This window comes from Ambystoma mexicanum, chromosome 1p (assembly GCF_040938575.1).
Source record: "Ambystoma mexicanum isolate Mex_15411 chromosome 1p, UKY_AmexF1_1, whole genome shotgun sequence".
Lineage (NCBI taxonomy): Eukaryota > Metazoa > Chordata > Amphibia > Caudata > Ambystomatidae > Ambystoma > Ambystoma mexicanum.
The window spans coordinates 800,843,046-800,866,830 of record NC_090921.1 but is presented as its reverse complement, the minus strand read 5'-3'; the positions used below and the strand labels follow the sequence as shown (position 1 = coordinate 800,866,830).

Below are 23,785 nucleotides of genomic sequence, written 5' to 3'. Positions count from 1 at the left end.
CCCACTCACATGAGGACCTGCAACTCTACCTCTCTGCCCTGATAGAGCGAAAAGGGAATTCTACCTTACCCCTATTAACTATCACTCCAGCCATCCTCGCCGACTACAAGGCACCCTAACCTCACTCCTCACTCCTCCTAAGTCCATGGCTATACAATCGACTCTCACAACAAATGACTTAGCTGAATATTCGCTGTGAAGATTTCCAAAATTAGAGACTCTCTCCTGACCTTCCTCACACTCCCTTCTCCTACATATTACACTTTCCCCTCTTGTGCCCCATCAGACCCTCTTGCTCGTCAGCTAGATAAGCCAATTGCCTCTTTAGTGGCCTCTCAACTAGCTGAACTCTTCAGCCTGTCCTTCGACTCCGCTTGCTTTCCATCTGTTTTTAAAACAGCCACGGTCATCCCTCTTCTAAAAAAAGCAAGGGGCTGATCCATACCTAACGGCCAACTTTAGCCAGAGGTGGACATGGCCTATAGGGAACTCTGGATATTTCCTGGTAGGCCTCTGCACCAGGGGTGGACTGGGAACCCAAAGAGGCCCTGGAAATACTTTTCAAAGTGGCCTCTTTTGTGTGGGATTTCCAAATGTTCTCATAGAAAAATCGGTTGAGCTTGCTGAAAATGTCTAATATGGGGCCACTTTGAAAATTATTTCCAGAGCCTTTTTTGATGCCCAGTCCACCCCTGACTTTAGCCCTTTGTCTCTCCATCCGCACTAAAGTGATTGAAAGGGTTGTGTTCAACTGTCTTACCAATTTCTTAGACATGCACAACCTTCGAAACCCCCTACAAGCAGGTTTCTGCTCCTGTCACTCCGCGAAAATTGCTCTCATGGATGTGCCCAACTTCATTGCCTCTGCTAAGCACTCACACCTATCCTCTATCCTAATTCTCCTTGACCTGTCTGCTGCCGTTGACACTGTCGATGACTCTGATCTCCTTAATACTCTCTTTCTTCTTGGGATTCACATTTGCGCCCTTGCCTGGATTTAATCCTACCTTGCACTTTGCCTATTCTCCATCCCCTGGAGCAACAACACCTATCAGCTCACTCCTCTAACTGTTGCTGATCCACAAGGCTATGTCTTGGGTCCACTCCACTTTGCACTCTACACCTCTAATCTCCTCCTTTGGGTTCTTGTACCAACTCTTCGCGGACAACACCCAAATCTTGTTCTCCTTTGCTGAACTCTCCACTGATCTCTCTATCAAAATTTAAAACCGTCTCTCTGCCATTAAATATTGGATGGCTTTGCCCTCTCAGATGTTAAACTCTACCAAAACAGAGATGATCTCCTTCCCTGCCAAAAGCTCTCTCTCATCTCTTCCTCTGCCTATCCAGTTCCCACCGGACACTCTTCCCAACTCTTCTTCAGCTAGAAATGTCAGTGTCATGTATGAGCCTTCTCACACCTTCTCTACTTTCATCTCCAAAACTGGAACAGCAGCTCGACTCAACCTCCTAAAGATTAGGAAAATCAGACACCTCCTTCCTTTCAACACTGCCAAGCAACTCTTAACCACCCTTTTGTTCTGAAAACTGGACTACAGTTCCAGCATCCTCTTTGGTCTCCCCAACTATGCTTTCTGTTCTCTCGACAAGATCATTAACTTCGCTACCAGGACTCTTTGAACTCCCTCACTTCAGGTCTACTTCCTCGGACCGTCAGCAGGCCAGATTTCAATTTCTTCTCCTGGTTCACGAATCTATCCATAATAAGGCACCACTGTATCTATCCTGCTCTATCCAACTCTGCAAGCCTTCTCGTAATCTCTGCTTTGCCTCCTCAACTAGCCTTTGTGGGTCCTCGCCCTCCCTCTGCTTCCTCTTGTTTCTGCTCTTTCTCTCTTTTTGTTACACTTGCATGGAATTCTCTTCCCCCGGACATCAGAGAAACAGTCCACACAGATTTGTTCAGAACCAAACTAAAAGCCTACCTCCTTGAGTATGAGTTACCCTTTTAACCTAACTCTCATCTGCCTGCTAGCTAACATTATCCCTCGTCTCTAACGTGCCTCTGTCCCTCACTTCCTCTGCCTCCACTCTAGCACTTTGCACATCATGGTCACATCCCAAACACAGCTGGCCGTACCACCTATCTGCCCTTAAAAATGGCCAATGTTGGTTATCTTTAATCTATGTATGTCCACTCATGTATTGTCCCCAGTGACTGTTCCATTTACTCCCCTCCACAACCTGGTCTGGCTGTCCCTCAAACTCACTGCATTGTAAGAAGCTGAAGGCTTCCCGTCAAATCTGATTTCTTATCTATTGTATGTTCTTTTGTGGTCAAAAGAGTATTTATTGTTCGTCCTGTATATAAATAAATAAATAAATAAATAAATAAATAAATAAATAAAGCCAGAACAGTGAGAGAAGTTGGAGCAAGGAGGAAGGAGTTGACTAGTGACAAATTCAAAAGAGGAGGAGGAGATGACCAAGAAGGGCAGTGCTGAGGGGCTTTAACATAAGGGACCCCACTCCACTGTCTTCCAAGCAGGTCACAAAAATTGGGAGAAAGTGGCAGAGTCAGTGTGGAGAGATGCTTGTGTAGCATAGTCATAAATTGAGATCCAAGTATCCATGATTGCAAGAAGCGAAAGGTCAAGGTAATAAGAGTCGAAGTTGTAGTGGTGTGGGAAGACTTGTTGCAGAGGCCAAATGAAAGAGTGAAATGAGGTGTGGGACAGGAGCAGGTTTTGTGTGGTTGGTGAGGGGCAAAGATCAGATTGGAGATCCTGGACGAACGGGAGCATCAGGCATTGAGGACACGCGTGCAGGGGGAGAGGAGGGAAATGGGGAGAGGACGAGTGAGGTAGAGGTTAGACCAAGTTTGTGGCTGGAGACTACAAGATAAGATGAGGAAAAGAGTTAATACAAGGAGGAAAGGCACTAAGTGAAGGTGCACACCAGAAGGTATAGTAAGTAGGCAGCAGAAGGCAATGGAGGAAGGGCACAGCCCAAGAGGGAGAGGAAGAGGCAGAGGTAAGGTGGATGACTGTCAAGGGGGAAAATGTTAGCTGGGAAGGAGTGGGTATAGGTTCTGAGCTGGACTCGAATGGAGATACAGGTGACCGGTGACATGCTGGTGAGCGGGCCTCTGATTCGTGGACAAATCAGAGCTGAGACCCATGAGGGGGCCTTTTCGTTTTAATGAATCAAAGCAGAGAGTCACAGATGAGAGGGTCTTGGCTTTGATTCATGACATCAAAGGCCCGCTGCCTTGATTCATTACATCAGAGACTCCCTTACCAGCTTGGTGAGCGGGCCTTTGATTTGAGAATTAACCAAGAGGCCCACTCACTAGCATGGTGAGTGGCGCTCACAGTGCTGGTGAGCGGGCCACTTTGATTTAATGAATCAAAGCAGAGTCCCGCTGGTGGCATTTTGGTGCAGCCAATCCAGCCATTTTTTATTGTGGCATGACATTTTTTACTGGGCATCTACGATAAAATAAGCATGATAAGTGTTATTACGTCGATGGACTGGAATTTTGGTGCAGTCAGTCTAGCTATTTCTTACTGTGACATGGCATTTATTCTGGGTATTTATGATAAAGCAAGCATAAGTGTTATTACGTGTCGAACATGTTTTCTTATTGTATCATGGCATTTTTAATGGCAAAATCAACAGGAATATGTTCTTACGTGCAGGTACCGGTAAATATTGGCAGAGCCAGCTTGCATATGTTTATGCACAAAACAAACCTGAGTATGTTCTTATATGGGAATACTGCCATGTAAAGGTGCAGCCAGCATGGAAATGTACGGGCAAAGCCAGCGTGAACATTTTTTTTATACTGGTACATATTGTGGGGAAAAGCATCATGAAAATGTGTTGGGAAATGCTGCTGTGCACTGTTGTTGACTTGCATCTATTGGATTTGTTCATGCTTTACCATGCAATACTGGTTAGAAACTGTCTGGCTTTTTACCCAATTTTTCACAGAAAGTGTGCTGTATAAAGCACCATTTTAATCCATTATGCAAAGCATGTTCTCAGGGGGGGAAATGGACCCCCGCCCCGCACACCACTTACTTGGTTGCTTGATTTCGGATCCCTCGCTCTGCTCAGCTGCTCATGCATATTTGTGGCAAATATGTTTGCCCCTACAATGAAAGCATTCATCAGCAGCCACTGCACTAAGCACTTTATTTCCTCCTAAACTAGAGGTTGTAGGTGGTTCGGTTCTCTCTTGTGGTGCTGTGCTATGGGTTTTACAAACTTATCAGTGTGCAAGGAGACTTGCATATCCTTTCGTTTGCCAAGTCCTTCAAACACATTGTGATGTCGAGACAGTGGGTGACCTGTTGATACTAAGATGTATATAGCGGCTATTCCCACCTGAATGTCCTAAAAGGTTCTTTCCAGGTGCTTCTCGTGTGAGCACATGCATTCCCCCATCATTTCTTTGTTTGTGTGTTTAATGGTTGCCATGAATGTTCCACCGTTGCAGACAGGGTGTTTGGCAGCTCATGTGAATACTCTCAGATCGGAGAGTATCAGTTCTGGTTTGTCAGGCATCGTTTTGTGTTCCGTGTCCTCCTCTGGAAACATCATGTGTAGGTATTCTTCAGGAGAATCTTCTGAACCCAGCGCAGGTGAAGCATCAGATGTAACTTCCTTGCTGCCAAGGTTCCTCCTGGGATTTTCTCCCGCTCCAGTTTGCTTCTCTTTTGACGTTGATCTACAGACTCTGGAGAATGTAGTTTCTTTCCACACTTGCTGCACTGATAACCTTACTGCAGCATTTTCTTTCATGCAGTAGCGGCAATCCACATCAGTAATACTTTTTGTCACTGAGAAAGAGCCTTGCTTGTGATCTTTGGTTTGTCACAACCTTGATATTTGGCACACCAGTTTCTCCTTACCGGCTTTTCCTTTCTCCATGTAAGTTGCTTGTGTCTCTGCCCTCGCCTCCAGGTATGCGGGTGTGCTATTATGAGAATGTTGGCTAGTGGTGCTGACTCTTTCGGTAGGCATTTTTGTAGATTTGCTGAGGAGCATTCTTCGATGATCCTTAGTCTGACGGTCACCTCATTTTTGAACTTGTGGGAATCACAGTGACCATTTTGTTTTTTGAGTCTCTTGAAGAAGATGTCAATTCGGTAGCTGCATGTATGTCTCCAAGTCAAGATTCCTTTTCTCAGGGATGTAAGTATTCAGTGGGGCTTTACTCGATGCCTTTGTGTGAGTTACTTGTGTCTTCAGGGAATGTTGGCAGCAGGTCCTCTACCTCATCACCTACAACGTGGATTTACAATCATTGTGCGTATGAGTCAGAGAAATTATCCTGCTGCACTTTCAAGTTATTTTCGAAGTGGCAGAACAATTTTTCCCTGATGTGCCCTAGCACATGGTTGGTTAAAATGCGGAACAGACGTGGACTTCTGAAGGCAGCCACCCCTTTGTTTACCTCTGCTTGATTGTCTTCTGACATTTTGGGCTGACACTTGCCTAGATTCAGTGTGCTGCTGTTCGAATTAGGATATGAGGTTCCCAAGGTGATGGCACGGCTCAGATTACCTTTAGAGAATGCTGACTTCTCGCCGTATTAGTACCCAGCGAGGGACAATCCGATTGTAACAATCAATATGATTGGCTGTCTCCGGGCCCTTACAAGCCCGACAAAGATTTACCTGACTTGCAGTTCTGTCCCTTTCTCTGTCGGGCTGCCATGGAAAGCGGGGCTACACGTTGTCCCTTCGCACCGATCCATGGCGGCCATTTACATTGTTTACTTTTTTCTTATCTTTTTAATGGCCGCCATGGACAGGGAGAAGAGACTGCATGTAGTCCCTTCTCCCCGTTCAATGGATTACATGTAGTCCCTTCCAGGGGAGCCGACTTATGAATTTCCTGGGGCGGTGGGCCCAAATACAGAAAGTGACATCGCTGGCAGTTATATGACCGCAAATTTGCATGTAGTCGCCAACTTGGTGCAAAGGCGCGCGGGAGGCGGATGTTGGCGCGCACAGCGCAGAACAGTGGAAACATTGGCTAGTATGCACTGCATATACTAAAGTCAAGAAAGAAGGAGATTTAAGCCTTCGAGTCGCATTCCAGTAAGACATCACTACCCCTACTCCACCGCTCTATAATCGTCCAGCAACACAACTAGGATGGGAGAATGAAATGCTTGCTAAACAGAAGGTAAAGCTGCAAGGTGGGGTACCACCACCACTATCAAAATAAAAGTTCCCAATTCAAGGGAAATGAGAAGTAAAGACGTTTCCCGATTAAAAACTACCAAGCAGGACGGGTGTGGTGCCATAGTTCAGTAAAACATCAACAATTCAAATTTACAATAGTGCTGCTGTAGATTGGCCAGCCACAAGTGGAATTTGCTAAGATGTTACCTCTGGGTAACCAGATAGAGTTAGGGATGTAGCTTAATCTTAAACCTTTCAGTGGACACATCAGATGTGCTGCTGAAGTATAATGCAATCCTGGCTGAAGTATAATGCAATCAAGTGTGGTTTCATACTTGGGGGAAGAGTGTTAACTGCTTTTAACATTGTAGTTTACCAGTAATTCTGGTAAAGTAGTGTACAATCTTAAAAAACAGTTACCAAGGCTCACCCTGCACCCAGGTGATGTTTGGGACTGATGGAAGCACTCGCGTTTAAATGTTGTAGCCATGGTTGTCTCCATGTTTTAAAAACTCCTGCTTTCCGGGTTTTCAACATTCATTTGAAACACCCCTTATTCAAAAAATGAAGGAGTCAGTAAAAAAGCCAATGCTGAAAAGCCTATTTCGCACAAGTAGTAAGACCCAAAGGGTAAGAGCGACTGTATAGCAGACCATGCCAATGTAGGATACTCCAGGATTACCTTTAGTCAAAATTCACACACTGCAATGTTCCTAAATTCAGATTGCAGAGTAGTGTCCGACTGAACCTCAATCAGCTCTTCCTGGGCATCAAATGGATGATGCACCACCTCCTCTGCCAGAAAGGTCTGCATCACCCAGTCATTAATGCCAGCATTTACTTCAGGGAAGTATTCATCAAAGCTGGACCTTAATGTTGCTAGGTGGCTTTCCCAGCTCCAACTGTTCTTTTGCAAAGGTTTAGCTTCCTCTTGCAGGCCAATACTTTTTTATTCATTCTTTCCTCTGTGTTCCCGTGTCCACAGGAATGCCCCCAAAGGTGGGATTGGGAGTTTCTGGGGTGGTGAGTTCTAGTGGTCTTAGTTTCCTGTATAAAATACACAAATCACATAGTATGTCAACCAGACAATGTATCATCGTGTACAGCTTAAAGGGGGCCACCTGACCCAAAGCAGCACACTAGGAGATGTATTTTGGAACAATCAACATTGTAAACACACCTCTAGTTTAGATTGTAAAGAGTGCTTGTGCTGCAATTACAAGCACCCAGTTAATAAAGTCCAGACTTAAAACACTTGATCAGCATTCAGTGAGTAAAATAACCTTATAAAAATAAAATGCAGCTTTGCATAAAATTACAGAGAATTTTGGGATTATGGGGGTAATGCCGCTGAAATCCACCATGGAGTCCTATGGACTCCAATTAATGGGGACTAACACTGCCTACCACCACTTGTAATCCGGCAGTAATACCGCCAGACCAAGTGGCAGTAATGGTAGTACAGTTTGGTGGTATCTCAGCAGATTTACAGGCCACACAGAGACATCACCTCTCTCCATGTTGTCTTTTATTGTAAAGTGGATTACCAGGTTTCAGACCTTTAAAATACCCCTGTATCCTCAGGTGACTCAGACCCCCACCATTCCATCCTACATAAACTTGATGCCCCCAGGCTGTTCTTCTAGTCTACTTTTATTCTAACCATGTAGATCCAGGAACGTCATACTCCTGTTACTTTCATGGATTATTTTACTTCCTGTTCCTTAAAGCCAAGGGTCTTAAAGATGTGGCTCTCCAGATGTTTTGGACTACGACTCCTATGATACATCACCATTGACTATGCTGTATGGGGCTGATGAGCATTGTAGTCCAACACATCTGCAGAGCTAAAGGTTGCAGAACCCAGCATCCAAGCAGAGGCCTGGAACTCCATACTGCCACAAGCACCTTATCATTTGACTCTGGCTCTGAAATAGAGACTTTATGCCGGCCCTTTACCCACATACACTGGTTGTTAATATTATACCTTGGAGCTGCATGCGTTAATAGCACTAGTGCAAGAAACGTTCAGGACGGGCGGTAAAAAGACTTCTGTGGGTTTTATGCAGGTTATGAGTTCACAGGGTTTGGTTGACCAGGGAATAGCACACGAGGCATGGAGTTGGGACAGGATGGCAGGTTAGCTGCTGGCAACCTTTCAGGTGGCAACCATAAACCCATGAAGAGGGAGCGGAGATGTGCAGTGCTTCTTTGCCCCCCTGATTCTCTGATTTGTCAGAGCTACATTTTCAAAGCCTCTCTCTGAATGGAGCATGAGTGCATTCATCTCTCAGTTGACTCACACAGTTATTGTTCTGTCTGCGTCTTTCATTTGTAATAAAACAGCACCCAAGGTTGGTGGCTCTCAGGGGGTAGGGAGCCTGGGACGCTCCAAGGACAATGAACTGGCAGCCAGGGGGTTTTAGCAATGCGCTACTTTTATAAACAAAATGCACCCCCAAAAAATCTTTTTTTGTGACTGCACCAGTAAATCATCACGAATCGATGACTGGGAGAGAGGCTGCAGGAGAGCGATTCCGCCTAATTTGTATGGTTCAGTAGCACAGATAAGAAAAAGAGGTTGGTTGGCTCTCGACTTACATCTACCTGTTCAGTAGCACACCTGGGAGTGGGTAGTTGAACTGGCTGGCTTTGGGGTCCCCGTTTCTCTGTGATAGCATACTCTTGAGGGCATACTTTTTTAATGAACATTTAATTGCAACTGCATGTATATACCAAGTACTTAATTTGTAAAACAGGAGGTGCCTGTGCCCAAATATGTTCTAGCACTTCTGTGACACTTGGGCAGTTCCACACCACTGCTGCCACCCAGGGACAGACTGGGACAAGAAATAGGCCCGGTCACCCAAAAAAAAAGTGTGACCCACTCCTCGCCTCAAAAAAGTGGCCCACCCCTCGCCTCACGACACTTGACCTCTGATGATATCACCGCAAGTGATGTAATTTGACCCCACACCAAAGTGACATCCTGGGAAGCGATGAAACACAACCTTTCACCCCTTGACAAAATAGGAAGTGGCATCAAATAGCATTGTTCCTAAGTAAACTACACTACGAAAAATATGGTTATGATTTCACTAAGGTGATATACATTTCATACAAGAATGGATCACCATACGTATCATTAATATCTGTGTGTATAGATCCATATTGTCAAAATACTGTGACTCCAAGCAGACGTCCAAGGCCACATGATAATATGGTATTATATAGCACTTACCCTTAAGCTCTTTTTTATAGAACAAATATGCATACAATATCACCCAACCTGTGTTGGTACTTATATCGACCCAAGAAGGATGAAAGGTTTTTGAAGAATAAAAAATGAAAAAATAAATGTGAAAAAAATGAATTTTTCCGATTTTTTTTTTCAAACCGGCCCAAGCATGGCCTGAAACTGGCCCTTACTCCCCAGGGACGATTTCGGCCCGGCCAGGGGCCAATCCGACCCTGCTGCCACCACCCATAGTGTGACAGAGGCCAGGCCTTTGTGGGGCCTCAGGCTCCATTAGGAGCCTATTCATGAAGACAAAAAAGCACACACATTCTTTTGCCAAGATGACCATCATCAAGGCAAAAGAAGGTGTGTGCTTTTTCTTTTGTCTTCATTAATAGGCTCCTAATGGAGCCCGAGACCTCACAAAAGCCCGGCCCCTGTCGCACTAAGCATGTGTGGCAGGGGCCGTGGATCGGGCTGCTGCTTGTTAATGAAGCAACAGCCCGACCCTTTGGTCATTTATCCTTTTTTTTCTTCTTTTTTTTTCAAACTGTGGATGCGCGCCCCACAGTTTGAATACAGCTGCGCCTAAGCCCTCCCATCCAGAACCATACACCAATATGAGTCCTAGAGGGGAGGGCTTAATAATCGCACATTTTCGCGATTATACCCGGCCGGAGAGAAGTGATGCAGTATCGATGGAAAGGGCCATCGATGCTGCATCACTTCTCTCCGGCCAGGGGGGGGGCTCAGCCCTGACTTGATTTTGCCGGGGGGGGGGCTCGGGCACCAGAGCCCCCCCGTACTTGGCGCCCCTGGACACTTCTCCCCGTTCCATGACAGCCATTTTATTTGTTTACTTTTTTCATTCACTATTCAATGACCGCCATGGAAAGGGAGAAGGGACTACATGTAGTCCCTTCGCTCCGATCCCTGGTGGCCATTTTATTTTGATTTTTGTTCTTGAGTTGAGAACGGTCACAACAGCATGTCTTAACTTGAGAACAATTGCCATTAGTATCCCGGTACACCGTGCCGGGGTACTAATAGCTATAGAATCCTTAGAGGGGGAGCATTACTGGACCTGGGGCATTCATTATAACTGTCCCCATGGGGCATTACCCAACCAGTAATGCCCCCCTCCTCAGGTTCTACTGCTTTACTGATCACCCAATTGTAATTCTGTTAATAATGATTGGGAGCTGAAGTCGCTTGTGTGGTGACACCCGGAGAGATAGGAAACGCTGCTGCGTCACAACATCCGCTAGTGGTGTTCTGACATCTGTATTTGCGATGGTCATAGCACCTGAACTTCACACTTGACATTGTTGTAGGCACTTGTTTAAATCCCACCTTGAGTGAGGGTATATGATGTATCCGCATGCTCTTCACTTCTCCTCATTTTGCTATCCTTGGTGGCTCCACAAGAGCCCTGTGAAGCCCAGTGTTAAGAAGAAGCATGTAAACGGAGGGAGGGCAGGTGTCGGGGGGGGGGGGGGGTGGGTGAGCGGGGGAGATTACCAGCCTGTGCAGAATTCGTTCATTGCTACCATCCATGGTGGATCAGCAGGAGGAAGGGTTCCAGTGAGATGGCAGGGCACAGCAGTGTGTGCCGCATCTCAACCGTGCTCACCGCAACATGGATCCAGCACGTCGCGCTGACTGCAGGCAACTTCTTTGGAGATCAGCACAGTAAGCTGCTTGGTAGGTGGTCAGGTGTTATGGGATGCACTATTTATCATCCCAGCTTCGTTGCCATATTTCGTGTCACTCTATGGGTTCAGATCCCAAAATACATAAAGCATGTGAATACTTGTATTATTACAAAACACTGCATTCTACATGAATAAGCCTCGGTCTTCTTCCGAGGCCCACGCTCTGCTCTAACCTGCTTCTGATGCAAACTGGCGCCCCTCGCCTTAACTCCTCTCCTTGCTAGGGCAAGCAAGCAGATCTCCTCCTTCATACTGTTTCCGTCCAGTGAAGTGACATCTGATCATTCTGCCGGCATCCTCCCCCATGTGATGGGACTTTATTGATGAGCATGTTGTTGGCCTGTCAGTTCTAGTTTCTATCGTTCGGGAGATCGGACTCCTTCCAGTCGGTCGCCAAGGGCCCCTTTAAATGGAATCAGAAAGATTAGGACTTCTCACCCCGAGACAACCACTCAATATCTTTCCACTCAACCTGAACAGTTATCTGGAACCAAGAGGTGAATTTTCGCTAACCCAATCTCATCTCTCCTCCCCCAACTAAACAACCCACGCCTGCATCAGTTATACACACACAATCAACCCTTGCACACAAAATCAGCTTCCGACAAACATACCACACAAACGGATCAACACCACTGCTCACTTCTCTGCCCCCTCCCCCCGACCCCTCAAACACACTCATATGCCAGCGGCCAACGCTGACTTCCAATTTATTTAGAAGTCTCCCCTCCAAAGGAAACGCCCAGCCAGTGTCTTTGCCATGAACCAAAGTAGCTTCATACTGGCACGCAGGACTCTGGGGCTTCCAGTCTCAATGCTGCAGAACCACGGGGTGTGCACCTGCTGCTTACTCTACAAAGCAATAACACACGGTCCTGCACTCAGGAATCCTCTAGTCTATGGGAGAGTGGTAAGCCACACCTACTGTGTACAATTCAGACAAAACAATTCTCAACATAAACGATGGCACTTAACCATAACGTGTACCTCCTGGATTTGTGTTCAAACATAGTACAGAACTGTCGTGTCCTTGAAAAGATGCCCTTGACAAATGTAGTCTTAATCTATATCTTGGATTTCTAATTCCCAATTTCCCAAAATTTATAACATCATATTACAGGGCTGCCATGACCTTTGAATCCTGCCCTTAAAAAAATATAGTCAAGGGGAGGATTCTAAGGGCATGACAGCTCTGCAAGATGATGGTGTATATTTTGTGAAATTGACTATATTTTTCAAGGGCAGGATTCTAAGAGCATGACAACCCTGTAATATGATGTTATATATTTTGTGAAATCGAGAGTTAAAAATCCAAGATATATAATAAGACTACATTTGTCAAGGGCATCCTTTCAAGGACATGACCGTTCTGTCATATGTTTGAACACATCTTGTGAAATTGTAAAAATCCAGGATGTATAACCTATGGTTAAGTGCAATAATTTATATTGAGAATTTTTGCATCTGTACTCTGCAAAGTACACACATCCGTTATGCAAAGGTTGCGCTGAGATGCTTGAAAGAATGTTGCTCCACTGGCCTGGCAATGCCCATTTCTATTAATCAGGCCAGGCTTGTCTGCGAAGCAGCCATTTCTTCACACATCAGCCTTGCCCAGAGCCATGCACAATTAGGAGCAGAGCAATGCCACCCGGGTTGACCCCCACCTCATCCCTGCGACCAGCCCATAGGTCATCCAATCCAGAAGCCCACCCGCAGTACACCTGCTCCTACCTGAAGCACGTCAACACTCTGCCCAGACCAGAGGCCCAATATCACTGTAGGCTTGGACATTTCCCAGCCCAAATCTCAGACCAGTACCAAGATCTGAGCCAGTGCTGGAGTAGAGCACAATCTTGGTTGGACACCTACTTATGCCAGAGTCCATCACTGTGCAGCTCAGCCTTTCCCTGATGCCATCATTGTGCCCCGAAACCACCCCAGTCTGGGGCACAGATTTAGAACAAAGCCTTGTTCTGTACCATAGCTATTCAAGGCCCCACGCTGCCAAGAGCCATTCTCAATCCACAACCAAGTGTCATTAGGCAAGCATGTGAACGCATTATCAAGCCCACAGCCCAGTACAGACCTGATACCGAATTAGGCTGGTGCCCTGTTTGGGGCTCCGAACGCAGCCCAGCACGGCTATACTTAGATAACTCCAGGTGAGCTTATCCCAGAGCCCAGCCCAGTCCAGCCCGGCTCATCATCCAACACAACCCACGCTAGTCCAGAAGACTACCCAACCTAAGCTAGAGCTGATTCAGCACCCCTTTCGAACAACATCATTTTGGGGAAAATACTAGGAGCAGCAGAAGCAGATCCCGAAATAGATTTGTGTATGTTCTGAATTGGAGCTCTTTTGTAGTAGAATCCTCAGTGAACCTGGGCTTTACCTGGAGGAGAGGAGCATCAAGTGAGTCTAGATATTATCAAGAGCAGGGCAGCATGTATTTTGTGTGCTACCAGTAGGGTCTTAGAGACAATCTGTGCACTATCAGTAGCCGAGCTCAGAGTGGGTATTGCTTTAGGCAGCTTGCAAACATTTGAAAAATAGCTTATACAATAAAATATAAAAACTATGAATATATCCTCATGTCTGTCATTTACATGGATTTCTGGAGAAACATACAAACGCTATTGAGACAAGGACATGAAAGCCTTTTTCCTAGGAGTATTGTTGAACCTATGGAAATTCATACATTAATATGTACTTATTGTTGTTCTAGACACGTACCCTTGTTTGATAAAGGTTTTTTTTTTTAAATGAAAACTGTTGGCATGGAATTGCAAAGGCCATGAGAAAGTATAAAGGGATGAAGGTCTCCTTGTCAGCACCAAATAGCTTTCTCTGACCATCAGACTCCTCAGACAAGTTCACATATTGACTGATATGTGCTCAATAAATATCTCTTGAGCGCATACTTGCCAACGTTTGAACTTAATAGTTTCCTACACGCTTCCATATTGCTAAACAAGTACTGGCCGCTGCGTGAGTCTGCCATGAGGGCAGTAAAAAAATCAGTGCGAGGTCTAGAAGCTAATTTTTCCTGTGCTGATTTATGCAGCCATCCAGTCCATAGCTTTGATTAAAAATGTGGGACAAGAGGTTACATAGTTCCATGCCTTAAAAATCAGAAGTCTTTTGATTTTGATTTTTTGGGGCATTTAAAATAGGCCGTACTTAAAATGTTTATGGTAGGACTTCCATGAAAAATAAATGCAAGTCAGTGGTTAGATAAGGAACCAGGTAAAATATTATTACTCTGTTTTCAAGTCTGAGATAAGGCGGAACAGCCAGAGTGCAGTTTGCAATGGTCCCAAGTACAGCAAGGGTGTCTTGAGTATTTCAGGCACAAATACTGGCCATCGGAAAGTGTTAGGACATTTCTCAAGCTCCACAACTAGAAACCAAACTTTAAACGCAGCACAAGCACTGGAAGGCACGAACCTCTTGTCCCCTATGTTTGGAGGTTTACTTTGGCCATGTCTGGACTTTAAAAAGATGCAATAAGCTGAGGCAGGGGGTCAGTCACTGTAGACCCTTAGAATCTTGGGGTCTGTAATGTAGAGAATGCGCTGCTTCCGGGTCGGGGTTCAGGGGCGTGGGGCGCACAGTGCGCATGCTCAATCAGCTCGTGAAGCAAGGCTATGAGAGAAGAGCTTTATAGCAGCAGCTCTTGTCTGTCTCCCAACCTACCTAAATTGGTAGGGTTGCCAACTTGGCATGTATGCTCTACATAGAGCAGAGAAAGGGTATCCACCCGTGACATGTTTAACTGGTTCGGACCAGCAGTACATCTTCACGGGGAATGCTAACGTCTTAAACGCATTTTGGCCTCTACAGAGCAAGATCTAGTCAGGTTAAAATAACAGGAGTAGTTCAGAAATGATAATCCAATCCCTGGAGCAGAGAACGGGGGCCAGCACCTCGTTAGCAGCACATTTCAGGGGGAAGTATGTGGCCATCTTGGTCTTCACCACCTAGTGGTATCCAGGAGCTTTTCTTTTACATAGCGCGACGCCCAGAACGGGAGAGCCTTCAAGACCTTCCCTGAGCTGGCGTGTGGTGGACCCAGGCTCCCATTTTTGGGGGGATTGGGTGTGGCTGGTTGACAGTTTTGAAAGCTCGTCCTCGTAGGGTATATGTTATCACCTGGGCGGGCTTTTGACCTCTGCCACTGTATGTTGGCTGCAGCTGCCACGTGATTGAATGCTGAGATGTAAATAGTCGGCTCTTCCAGGTGAGAGGATCTTGGTAGCCGCCCTTTCCCATTAGAGCCCAGGGCTTAATACTCGGCCACCAAGGCAGAGTGCTGCCTTCTTCCTGCAAGCTCCTCAAAGTGGGAGGCTTAATACCTCCCAAACCATGGACTGGCGCCACCCTATTTAAGTGAAAAGACTGTGCTGGCACCGGTCCTGCCTTAACAGGGACCCGGGAGGGGGGGTTCCACATTTTGGTCCATCAAAGCAAAGGCCGGCCCTAGTTGGCATGCATGGTGTACATGCCTAGAGGAGAGAAAGAGTGTCTACCTGTGAAATATGTAACTGGTAGGGACAAGGAGTGCATCTTCGCTGGGATTGCCCGTGTTCAATGCATTTTGGCATCTACAGAGCATGACGTAGTCAGATTAAAATAACAGGTGTTGCGGAGAAATGATAATCCAATAGCTGGAGCGACCGTCTCGGGAAAACAAATTGTGACTGGTAATATGTATATGCAACATCGAAGGATTGCAAATGTCAGGAATATATTATTCTTTTATCTAAAATATATTCAGCCTCTCCTTGAGGGAAGGCTTATGAAACATGCTGAGAACTGCTGTATTTTTCTTATCGCGCGTGGTGATGACATGTTGCCCTACAATTGTGAAGTGGGTAAGCTTCTGGGAGATCCGAAGCGGATTTTCGGGCCAGATGAGTAAATTAACTGAGCCGAGAAAGTGCAGTTATTTCTGTTAACCTCTCGGCGGATGGATTGTGAACGTTCCTTCCTTCCTGTGCTGGGTCTCTGGCTGGTGGACTCAGGGAACCGGTGCAGGGATTTGTCTTTGGCTTCATCATGGTTGTTGTGTGTCTCCGCTAACGGAGTACCGTGAGCCCCTCCCCCATCAACAAAGGCCACACGCACACACTTGGTTCTGAGTTAGGCTCCCCGGTCACCTGCACATTTGGGCATAATGGTCTGACGCCCCACAGCGGCCACATGACTTCCCCTGCGCATGGCACTCTGCGGGGTGAGGGAGGTCATATCCGCACTTCATGCATGTGTCCATTGTTTTTGTGCCCCGGTCACGCTGTTTCCCACCTGGACGTCTAGCGCCTCGGTCGCCCTGGCCACAGCCTACTGCACAGACTTCTTCTGATTACCCTGGGCGCACCCCTGCCTCCATCCGGGATGCTCTGACCTCCGACACTTCCTGACACTGTCATAGCTCCAAGATGCGAGGCAGCGTAATTCCTGGTTCACGCAGCACCTGCCTGCGTAACTTGCCTGATGCACAGCCTTGGATAAGTTGGTTACGGATCATCGCATCTGGATAGTCCCATGCACATGGCAGAGCCAGCTGGTGCAGGCTGCAGTAGAAAGTGTCCAAAGTCTCATCCTCCTCCTGGCAAGTGGAGCCCATGACAAAGCGTTCATAGTCAGTGTTTGCCGGTGGCAAGAAATATTCCTGCAGAGTGGCCTTCGCTGCATCATAAGAGGTATTGGAAGGTTGCAGAGACCTAAACACCTCATGTACCGCAGGCCCAGCAGAATACAGCAGTGTCGCCACCTTGCTGTCGTCCTTGGTCTCCCCCGTGGCTCCGAAGTACATGTCCAGCCTGTCGATCCACATCTTTCAGCGTGGCCCCAGACTGGATTGAGCACCCGGGATGTTAAATTCAGGCATTGGTTGGAGTGCCCCTTGCTGTCTCATCCCTAGCGGTGCCTGGGGCACCGGAGCCTGGGGCACCAAGGGTACTCCCACTGCTTGACCATCCTGCATGATGGCGAGCGCACAGGCACCCCACCCAAATTAGATGGGGCTGCAACTCGCCACTCTGCACACAGAGGATGAGTGTGACAATATCCGCTAGGCAGAGATGATGTAGCACACACAGGATGAGTGTGAAAATGTTAATGAGCCCCTGCTCCTGTGATCTTCTGACGACTCCTTCTACCATCATGCAACCAGCAGGCATGTACTTCCTTCCATGCACCCCGGAAAATGTCCACAATGATGAAAAATTGGGGCACCAGGCATGCACCTAGTCCAACAGTGCACAGATTGGGTAGATGTTGCTGCCAAGGGACCACCCATAAATTGAGCAGGGCTGGCCTAGGGGAACAGAAAAAGGAACTTGCAGGCCTCCCCCAGCTCCTTACATCATAGTCAAGTAAGTGAAACTGAAGAAAACTTACATCAAAAGCACAGCATGTGCATTATCAGCTGTTGCGCTGATAAAGTATCCAAAAATTCAGCCTGGATGGTGCACAGGCACTCTAGTAAAGAGCCACGACCATCCCGTCCCCTCTCCGCAGCATTTAGAACAGTGAAATAAAGATCAAACAAAATGAAAAAACTTCACTGCCTTGACCGCCGTGCCCGGGTTTGTCAAATCGCATGCTTTGTCACCACTGTTGTGTGTCTCAGCTAACGGAGTACTGTGAGCCCCTCCCCCACCAACAAAGGCCACACGCACACACTTGTTGCTGAGTCGGGCTCCCTGGTCGCTCTGCTGCGGCCGGGAACGCCCACTTTATTTATACTGTACGCAGCAGAGTACAACGTCACCCCGCCGCGTGCATGTGCCCTTAAAGGGCTAGCACCACAATGGTCACACTTGTGAATGGCAGCAGACTCTCGCAATCCTTCATCTTTCCGAGGCCAAAAAATGAGTGCCGTTCTATTGGGTAGCAATACACACCTGTTTCCTGTCAATAGCATGAAGAGGCCGCGCTGAGGGTTCACATGTGCTCTGCAGATACACCGATTATGCTAAGGAAATAAAGAGTGTAACCAATGCCTGCTGCAGCTCTTGCTTATAGTCCCACTCTTTAGTTTAACATAAATGATTTTGTAAACACAAAATATTCGACATGCTTCTATGTAGTTTTCCCCAGTAACCTATTTTTCCATGCCCATGTGTTATCCCATGGTTTGGTCATCCTATGCATTGCCTCCAGTCGCCTTTTTGTGCACAGTTATTTTTTTTAACATTGAACTCCTTTTCTCACCACATCCTTCTCCCTGCCCCCCCCCATTTGGTTCATTTCCCATCCTGACACTGGGGATGTCCCCCAATCTCCCCTTCAAGGAGCCCTACGCTCACTCCCCTCCCAGCCCAAACCCGTAACTGCACTCTCCACCCGCTCTGACTTCTCCCACGCTGCACGTATTGCTCCCCCACCACCAGGGGCGTTGCGATGGGGGCGCTAAGAGGGCTATAGCCCCTGATCTTTTGGTTGTAGCCCCGGATAGAATCTCAGGAGCTACAGCCAAAAGACTAGCTAGCCCCCAGTCCCAACAGTTCCGACATCAGCTTAGCCCCGGGTCTTTTCCAGACCTAGCAACTCCCCTGCCCACCACACTGTCCACTTACCTGCCTTTCTTCTCCCCACCCACCCCAATCCGTCTCCCGCCTCAACATTCTTTCTAACCCCCAGATGACAAATACACCCCCCATCAACCCCTCTCGCCACTAACCTTACGTTTATGACTGACACCCACACCACCACGACGCTTCCCACGCCACGGCCACGCCTTACGTTTATGACTGACACCCTCACCCCACACCACCACGACGCTTCCCACACCACGGCCACGCCTTACGTTTATGACTGACATCCTCACCCCACACCACCACGACGCTTCCCACGCCACGCCAGATCACAGTCGAAGGAGTGATATGTCTGTATGCGCCACATGGTCGACAACACCGTGATACGCTTTGACAGAGAACACAGCGTCTGTGGTAGGTGTGGAACAGGATTCACTCCAACGCGTTCCTCATGTTGTTTCCTTGGATCTGTGAGGAGTCGGGGTGCGCCATCTCCTGCAGTTCTTTCTTTCCACTACACCTCCCCCACCCCCCTGACTCCCGATTTCAAATTGTTATAATATCTGTCCTATATGTATTTGTCTGTCTCCTGATTGTGCGCCCTTAAGCATCGGGTCCCTTGGTTGCACGATACAAATGCTGTAAAAGGGGAGCCCCCCACCCCATCTCCAAAGGCCTGCTTTGCTGTTGTCCTCCGTTTTCCTCCCATCCCCACAGCTTTAGAAGGGAACCCTCTCCCCATTCATTCCCCGGACCCCTTTTCACAGAACCCCCACGTACCTATCCTTGCACCCTCCTGTCCCACCGCCGCCTCGCTCATCCACAATGCGGGCTCGCAGGCCCAGCGGCTGCATTTACGTCTCCATGATGGCGGGTCGCACCCAGTCGGTATCAGTGGGCTGAGCGGGTGGTAACTCTTTCCTTTTCTTTTTTGTTCTTCTTGTTTCACCTTGTACATTCTTTTCCTTCTTCTCTTCCTCACTGTTTCCACGCTTCACGTTCTTTCTCTTTCCCTTGGTTCGCCTCATCCTTGTTCCTGTGTTGCCCTTGTTCCACTTCCGTTCGCTATCCCTCGCCCCTTTCGCTTCTTTCCCCCGTTTTCCTCTACGCTTTGACCAGAGCTTGTGCAAGGATTTAAGCTGCTTCTGGTGGCCATCTCTCACTGGAAGTGGGACCAGATGTGCGACTTGTTGAGCTAATCTGTGCGTACACCCTCCTCCTGATGGCGCCATTGGCGATCGCCTTGTTTTGCCCTATGGTCGAAACGGCCGTGGTCTTGCTTCTCTGTCACTTTGTTGCTCGGCTTCTTCTTTTATTGTTTTTTTTTTATCTGATTCACTTTATATTTCCTTTGATTCTCTTCTTACTCTTGGTTACCTTTTCTTTTGCTCCTCCTTTCAATTTGCTTATCCTCTCTTCATTGCTTCTCCGCATCCTCTTTTCCTTGCCCCATTGCCTTTTCTTCTGATCTTTCATTTCTCCGTATCCTCTTTTCCTTGCCCCATTGCCTTTTCTTCTGATCTTTCATTTCTCCGTATCCTCTTTTCCTTGCCCCATTGCCTTTTCTTCTGATCTTTCATTTCTCCGCATCCTCTTTTCCTTGCCCCATTGCCTTTTCTTCTGATCTTTCATTTCTCCGTATCCTCTTTTCCTTGCCCCATTGCCTTTTCTTCTGATCTTTCATTTCTCCGCATCCTCTTTTCCTTGCCCCATTGCCTTTTCTTCTGATCTTTCATTTCTCCGTATCCTCTTTTCCTTGCCCCATTGCCTTTTCTTCTGATCTTTCATTTCTCCGCATCCTCTTTTCCTTGCCCCATTGCCTTTTCTTCTGATCTTTCATTTCTCCGTATCCTCTTTTCCTTGCCCCATTGCCTTTTCTTCTGATCTTTCATTTCTCCGTATCCTCTTTTCCTTGCCCCATTGCCTTTTCTTCTGATCTTTCATTTCTCCGTATCCTCTTTTCCTTGCCCCATTGCCTTTTCTTCTGATCTTTCATTTCTCCGCATCCTCTTTTCCTTGCCCCATTGTCTTTTCTTCTGATCTTTCATTTCTCCGCATCCTCTTTTTCTTGCCCCATTGCCTTTTCTTCTGATCTTTCATTTCTCCTTATCCTCTTTTCCTTGCCCCATTGCCTTTTCTTCTGATCTTTCATTTGCTCCTTGCTTTCTCTTTTCACATCGATCCTCCCCTTACCTTTGCCTCGCCTCTGCATTTAACTTTTGCTTCTCTCCTTTGTTACATTTGCTCCCCCTTTCTCTCTTTCCTTACTTTCTCCTTTTCCTGTTTGCTTTGACTCTTCTCTTCTTCTTGTCTTTTCACCTCCTCTTTCCCTTATTTCTGTTTGTTGCTTTGATTCTATTCTATGTCTTTCCTTTGGATCCTCTCTCCTTCTTTCTTTTTATTCTCCCCTTCCCATCATGTGTCATCTTCCTCTTCTCCTGCTCCGTATTGCCTCATTTCCTTCCAGTACTTTACTTCTTGTTATTTGTCACCTCCTTTCTTGTTTTGTTTGCTTTTCGTCTTTCCTTTGATTTTCTAATTTTCGTCGATTTTCTTCAGTCTGTGTTTTTCCTACTGCCAGCTCTTTTGCTACATGTATTCCTTTCTGTTGCTCTTCCTTTTCCTCTTTATTTTGCCTTTCCTCTTCCTGGTCAACCTGCTTCTCCTCTTTCCCTTTTGACTCATCTCCCCTCTCATTCTCCTCTTGCTCTTTACCTTGTTTGTCTTCCTCTTTGCTTTGTTTCACCTAATCTCTTTGCTTTTCATCTTTGTCTTGTGCTTGCTTTTCACTATGATGTTTGCTCCTCTGCTTCTCTTTTTCAGACCTTCTCTTCTTCCTGTCTGCTTTGCTTCCCCTCTCTTCTCTACTTCACGTTCTGTTTCCTCTGCTCTCCTCTTCATCTGGCCACCTGTTGCTGGCACTTCCTCCCTGACTGTGTTGTTTTTCGATGGTCATCTCCATTCCCAGGGGGCTGGCTGGGCAGTTTTTCATTGTGTTCCCCTCTTGCACAAGTTGGGATCCAAGGTGCTGGCTGCACAGTGATGGTTGAGTTATTCTGTGTTCTTCTCTGGTCACAGGCGCTGGCAACACTGCGTTGGTTCATTTATTCTTTGGGTTTCTTCTCTGGCCGCAGGGCGCTGGCTGCACCGCATTGGTAGTTGCAGTGGTTGCAAGAAAACTCGAACTCACAAAAGCAGAAAAACATGTGCACAACTTCATGATGGACACTCAACTCACCAAGCGGGTAAGATACGACCTGGCAGTGGTCTGCTTATAATTACGATGAAAGTCTAATGTTCCAGCTGATAGCTTGCTTTCAAGAACAACTGGTATACCATTTGGATCCGAAAAACAAACTGCCCCGATTACGTCATGGGGTTTCTAAGGGTGAAAATAGGTAAGAGGCACTGTTGGATGCAACACACGTGCAGATTCCCAGATTTGGGTTTGAAATGTCGTCAGATTTTTACTCGAGGGCATAAGAATGTATACGCTAAGGGTGCCTGGTAGGCCTTAATCTTCCAGGCTTTCATCAACACATACAGAACAAAACGATCAAGGCCTTCATATCACACAAAAAAACTCGTCTATATCCTTCTACTGGCACACTTGTAGGTATTTATGCAAAATATAATTTTTATTTCTATATCAAAAGTTAAAAGCATTAATATGTACACATTTTACAGACAACATTTAGACATTTCAACATATTCCTGTAACATCCATTTGAGTCTATTTTGATTTGTATACGCAAAAAACCTATATTTTCAACCTGATACTGATATTTAGATCCGACATATATGTATAAACTGTAAACCCAAACCCCTGGCTAATTCAGAGGCCTCTCAAACCTTGTTTGTACTTTTAAGAAAAAATATATGTTGTTACCTGGCATTTGTTTGCAGTGTCATCATTGTTTCTTGGAAAGTCGACACAGTGGGCCTCATTACACGGTAGGCGGCCGCGGAATGAATGGTGCCGGTAAGGGACTGGCACCGTTAATTCTGGGCCGCCACATTACAAGGTCTGTAGCGGGTCCCACTCTGGACGCCTGGCCAGGCCAGACGTGCAGAGCGGGACCCACTAGCAGACCGGGATGCTAACAACATGCCCGTCATTAACGGGCCAGTTGTTAGCATCCTAACCATTCCCATTGAGCCCTATGGGGGCTCAAATGGGAATAGGGATGTACCGGGTCCAGGTCCCGAGAATGGGAATTACCGGGCCTGCTAAAGTCGGCATGGCCCGGTAATTCCCTATTTCTGGAACCCAGACCCTGTACCCAGTTTGGGGGTAGCCATGCCGCTAAAATCGGCATGGCTACCTCCAAACTCCTAATGAGGCCCAGTGTGTTTCGTCCGTCTCTTGAACATTAGCTGTAGCCCCTATCAATCATGGCCTTCATCAGGATGTTAACAATTTTCAAATACAACCAAATGTATTTTTATGTCTTGGTAGTAGCCAGACCACTAGCAGGGAAAACAATGGCCCATTTCTTTATATTCGGCGTGAAGTCACACTTTGCCAAGCCTGCTCTGTGTAAGCCAACCTCTCTGGATACTGACCTCTGTGTTTCTGAAATTATTGCTGTGGAGATACTGTGGGGTGAATCCTACCAGGCGGGTGGATCCTCCGACTCAGTTCTGGAAGACCTTACGGGGGCCGCCAACCAGAACTGGGGTCAGCATTCAGAGAGATTGGCCTGCACGGAGCAGGCTTGGCGAAGTGTGACTTCCCACTGAATGTAAAGAAGTAGGCCATTGTTTTCCCAACTAGTGGTCTGGGTACGACGGAGACACAAAAATACATTTGGTTGTATTTTAAAATTGGTCACGTCCTGATGAAGGCCGTGATTGATAGAGACTACGGCTAATGATCAAGAGGCGGGCGAAACACACCATGTCGACTTTCCAAGAAACAATGACGACACTACAAACAAATGGCAGATCACAACATATATTTTAAAAAAGTACAAACAAGGTTTGAGAGGCCTCTGAATTAGCCAGGGGTTCGGGTTTACACTGTATGCATATATGTCAGATCTTTGTTTAATATAGGTATCATGTTGGAAATATGTATATTATTTTGTGTCTGCAAATCAAAATAGATTCAAATGGATGTTACA

General features: G+C 46.7%; 1 protein-coding gene across 1 annotated transcript in view; it reads left to right on the top strand.

Annotated features, from left to right (window-relative positions):
- Positions 1-23,785, top strand: part of KCNN3 (potassium calcium-activated channel subfamily N member 3) — a 935,463-nt gene that overhangs the window by 849,589 nt on the left and 62,089 nt on the right. The window contains exon 5 of the mRNA XM_069652077.1: positions 21,794-21,904. Within this exon, the coding sequence (XP_069508178.1) occupies positions 21,794-21,904 (111 nt within the window). The remainder of the gene's footprint in view (positions 1-21,793; positions 21,905-23,785) is intronic.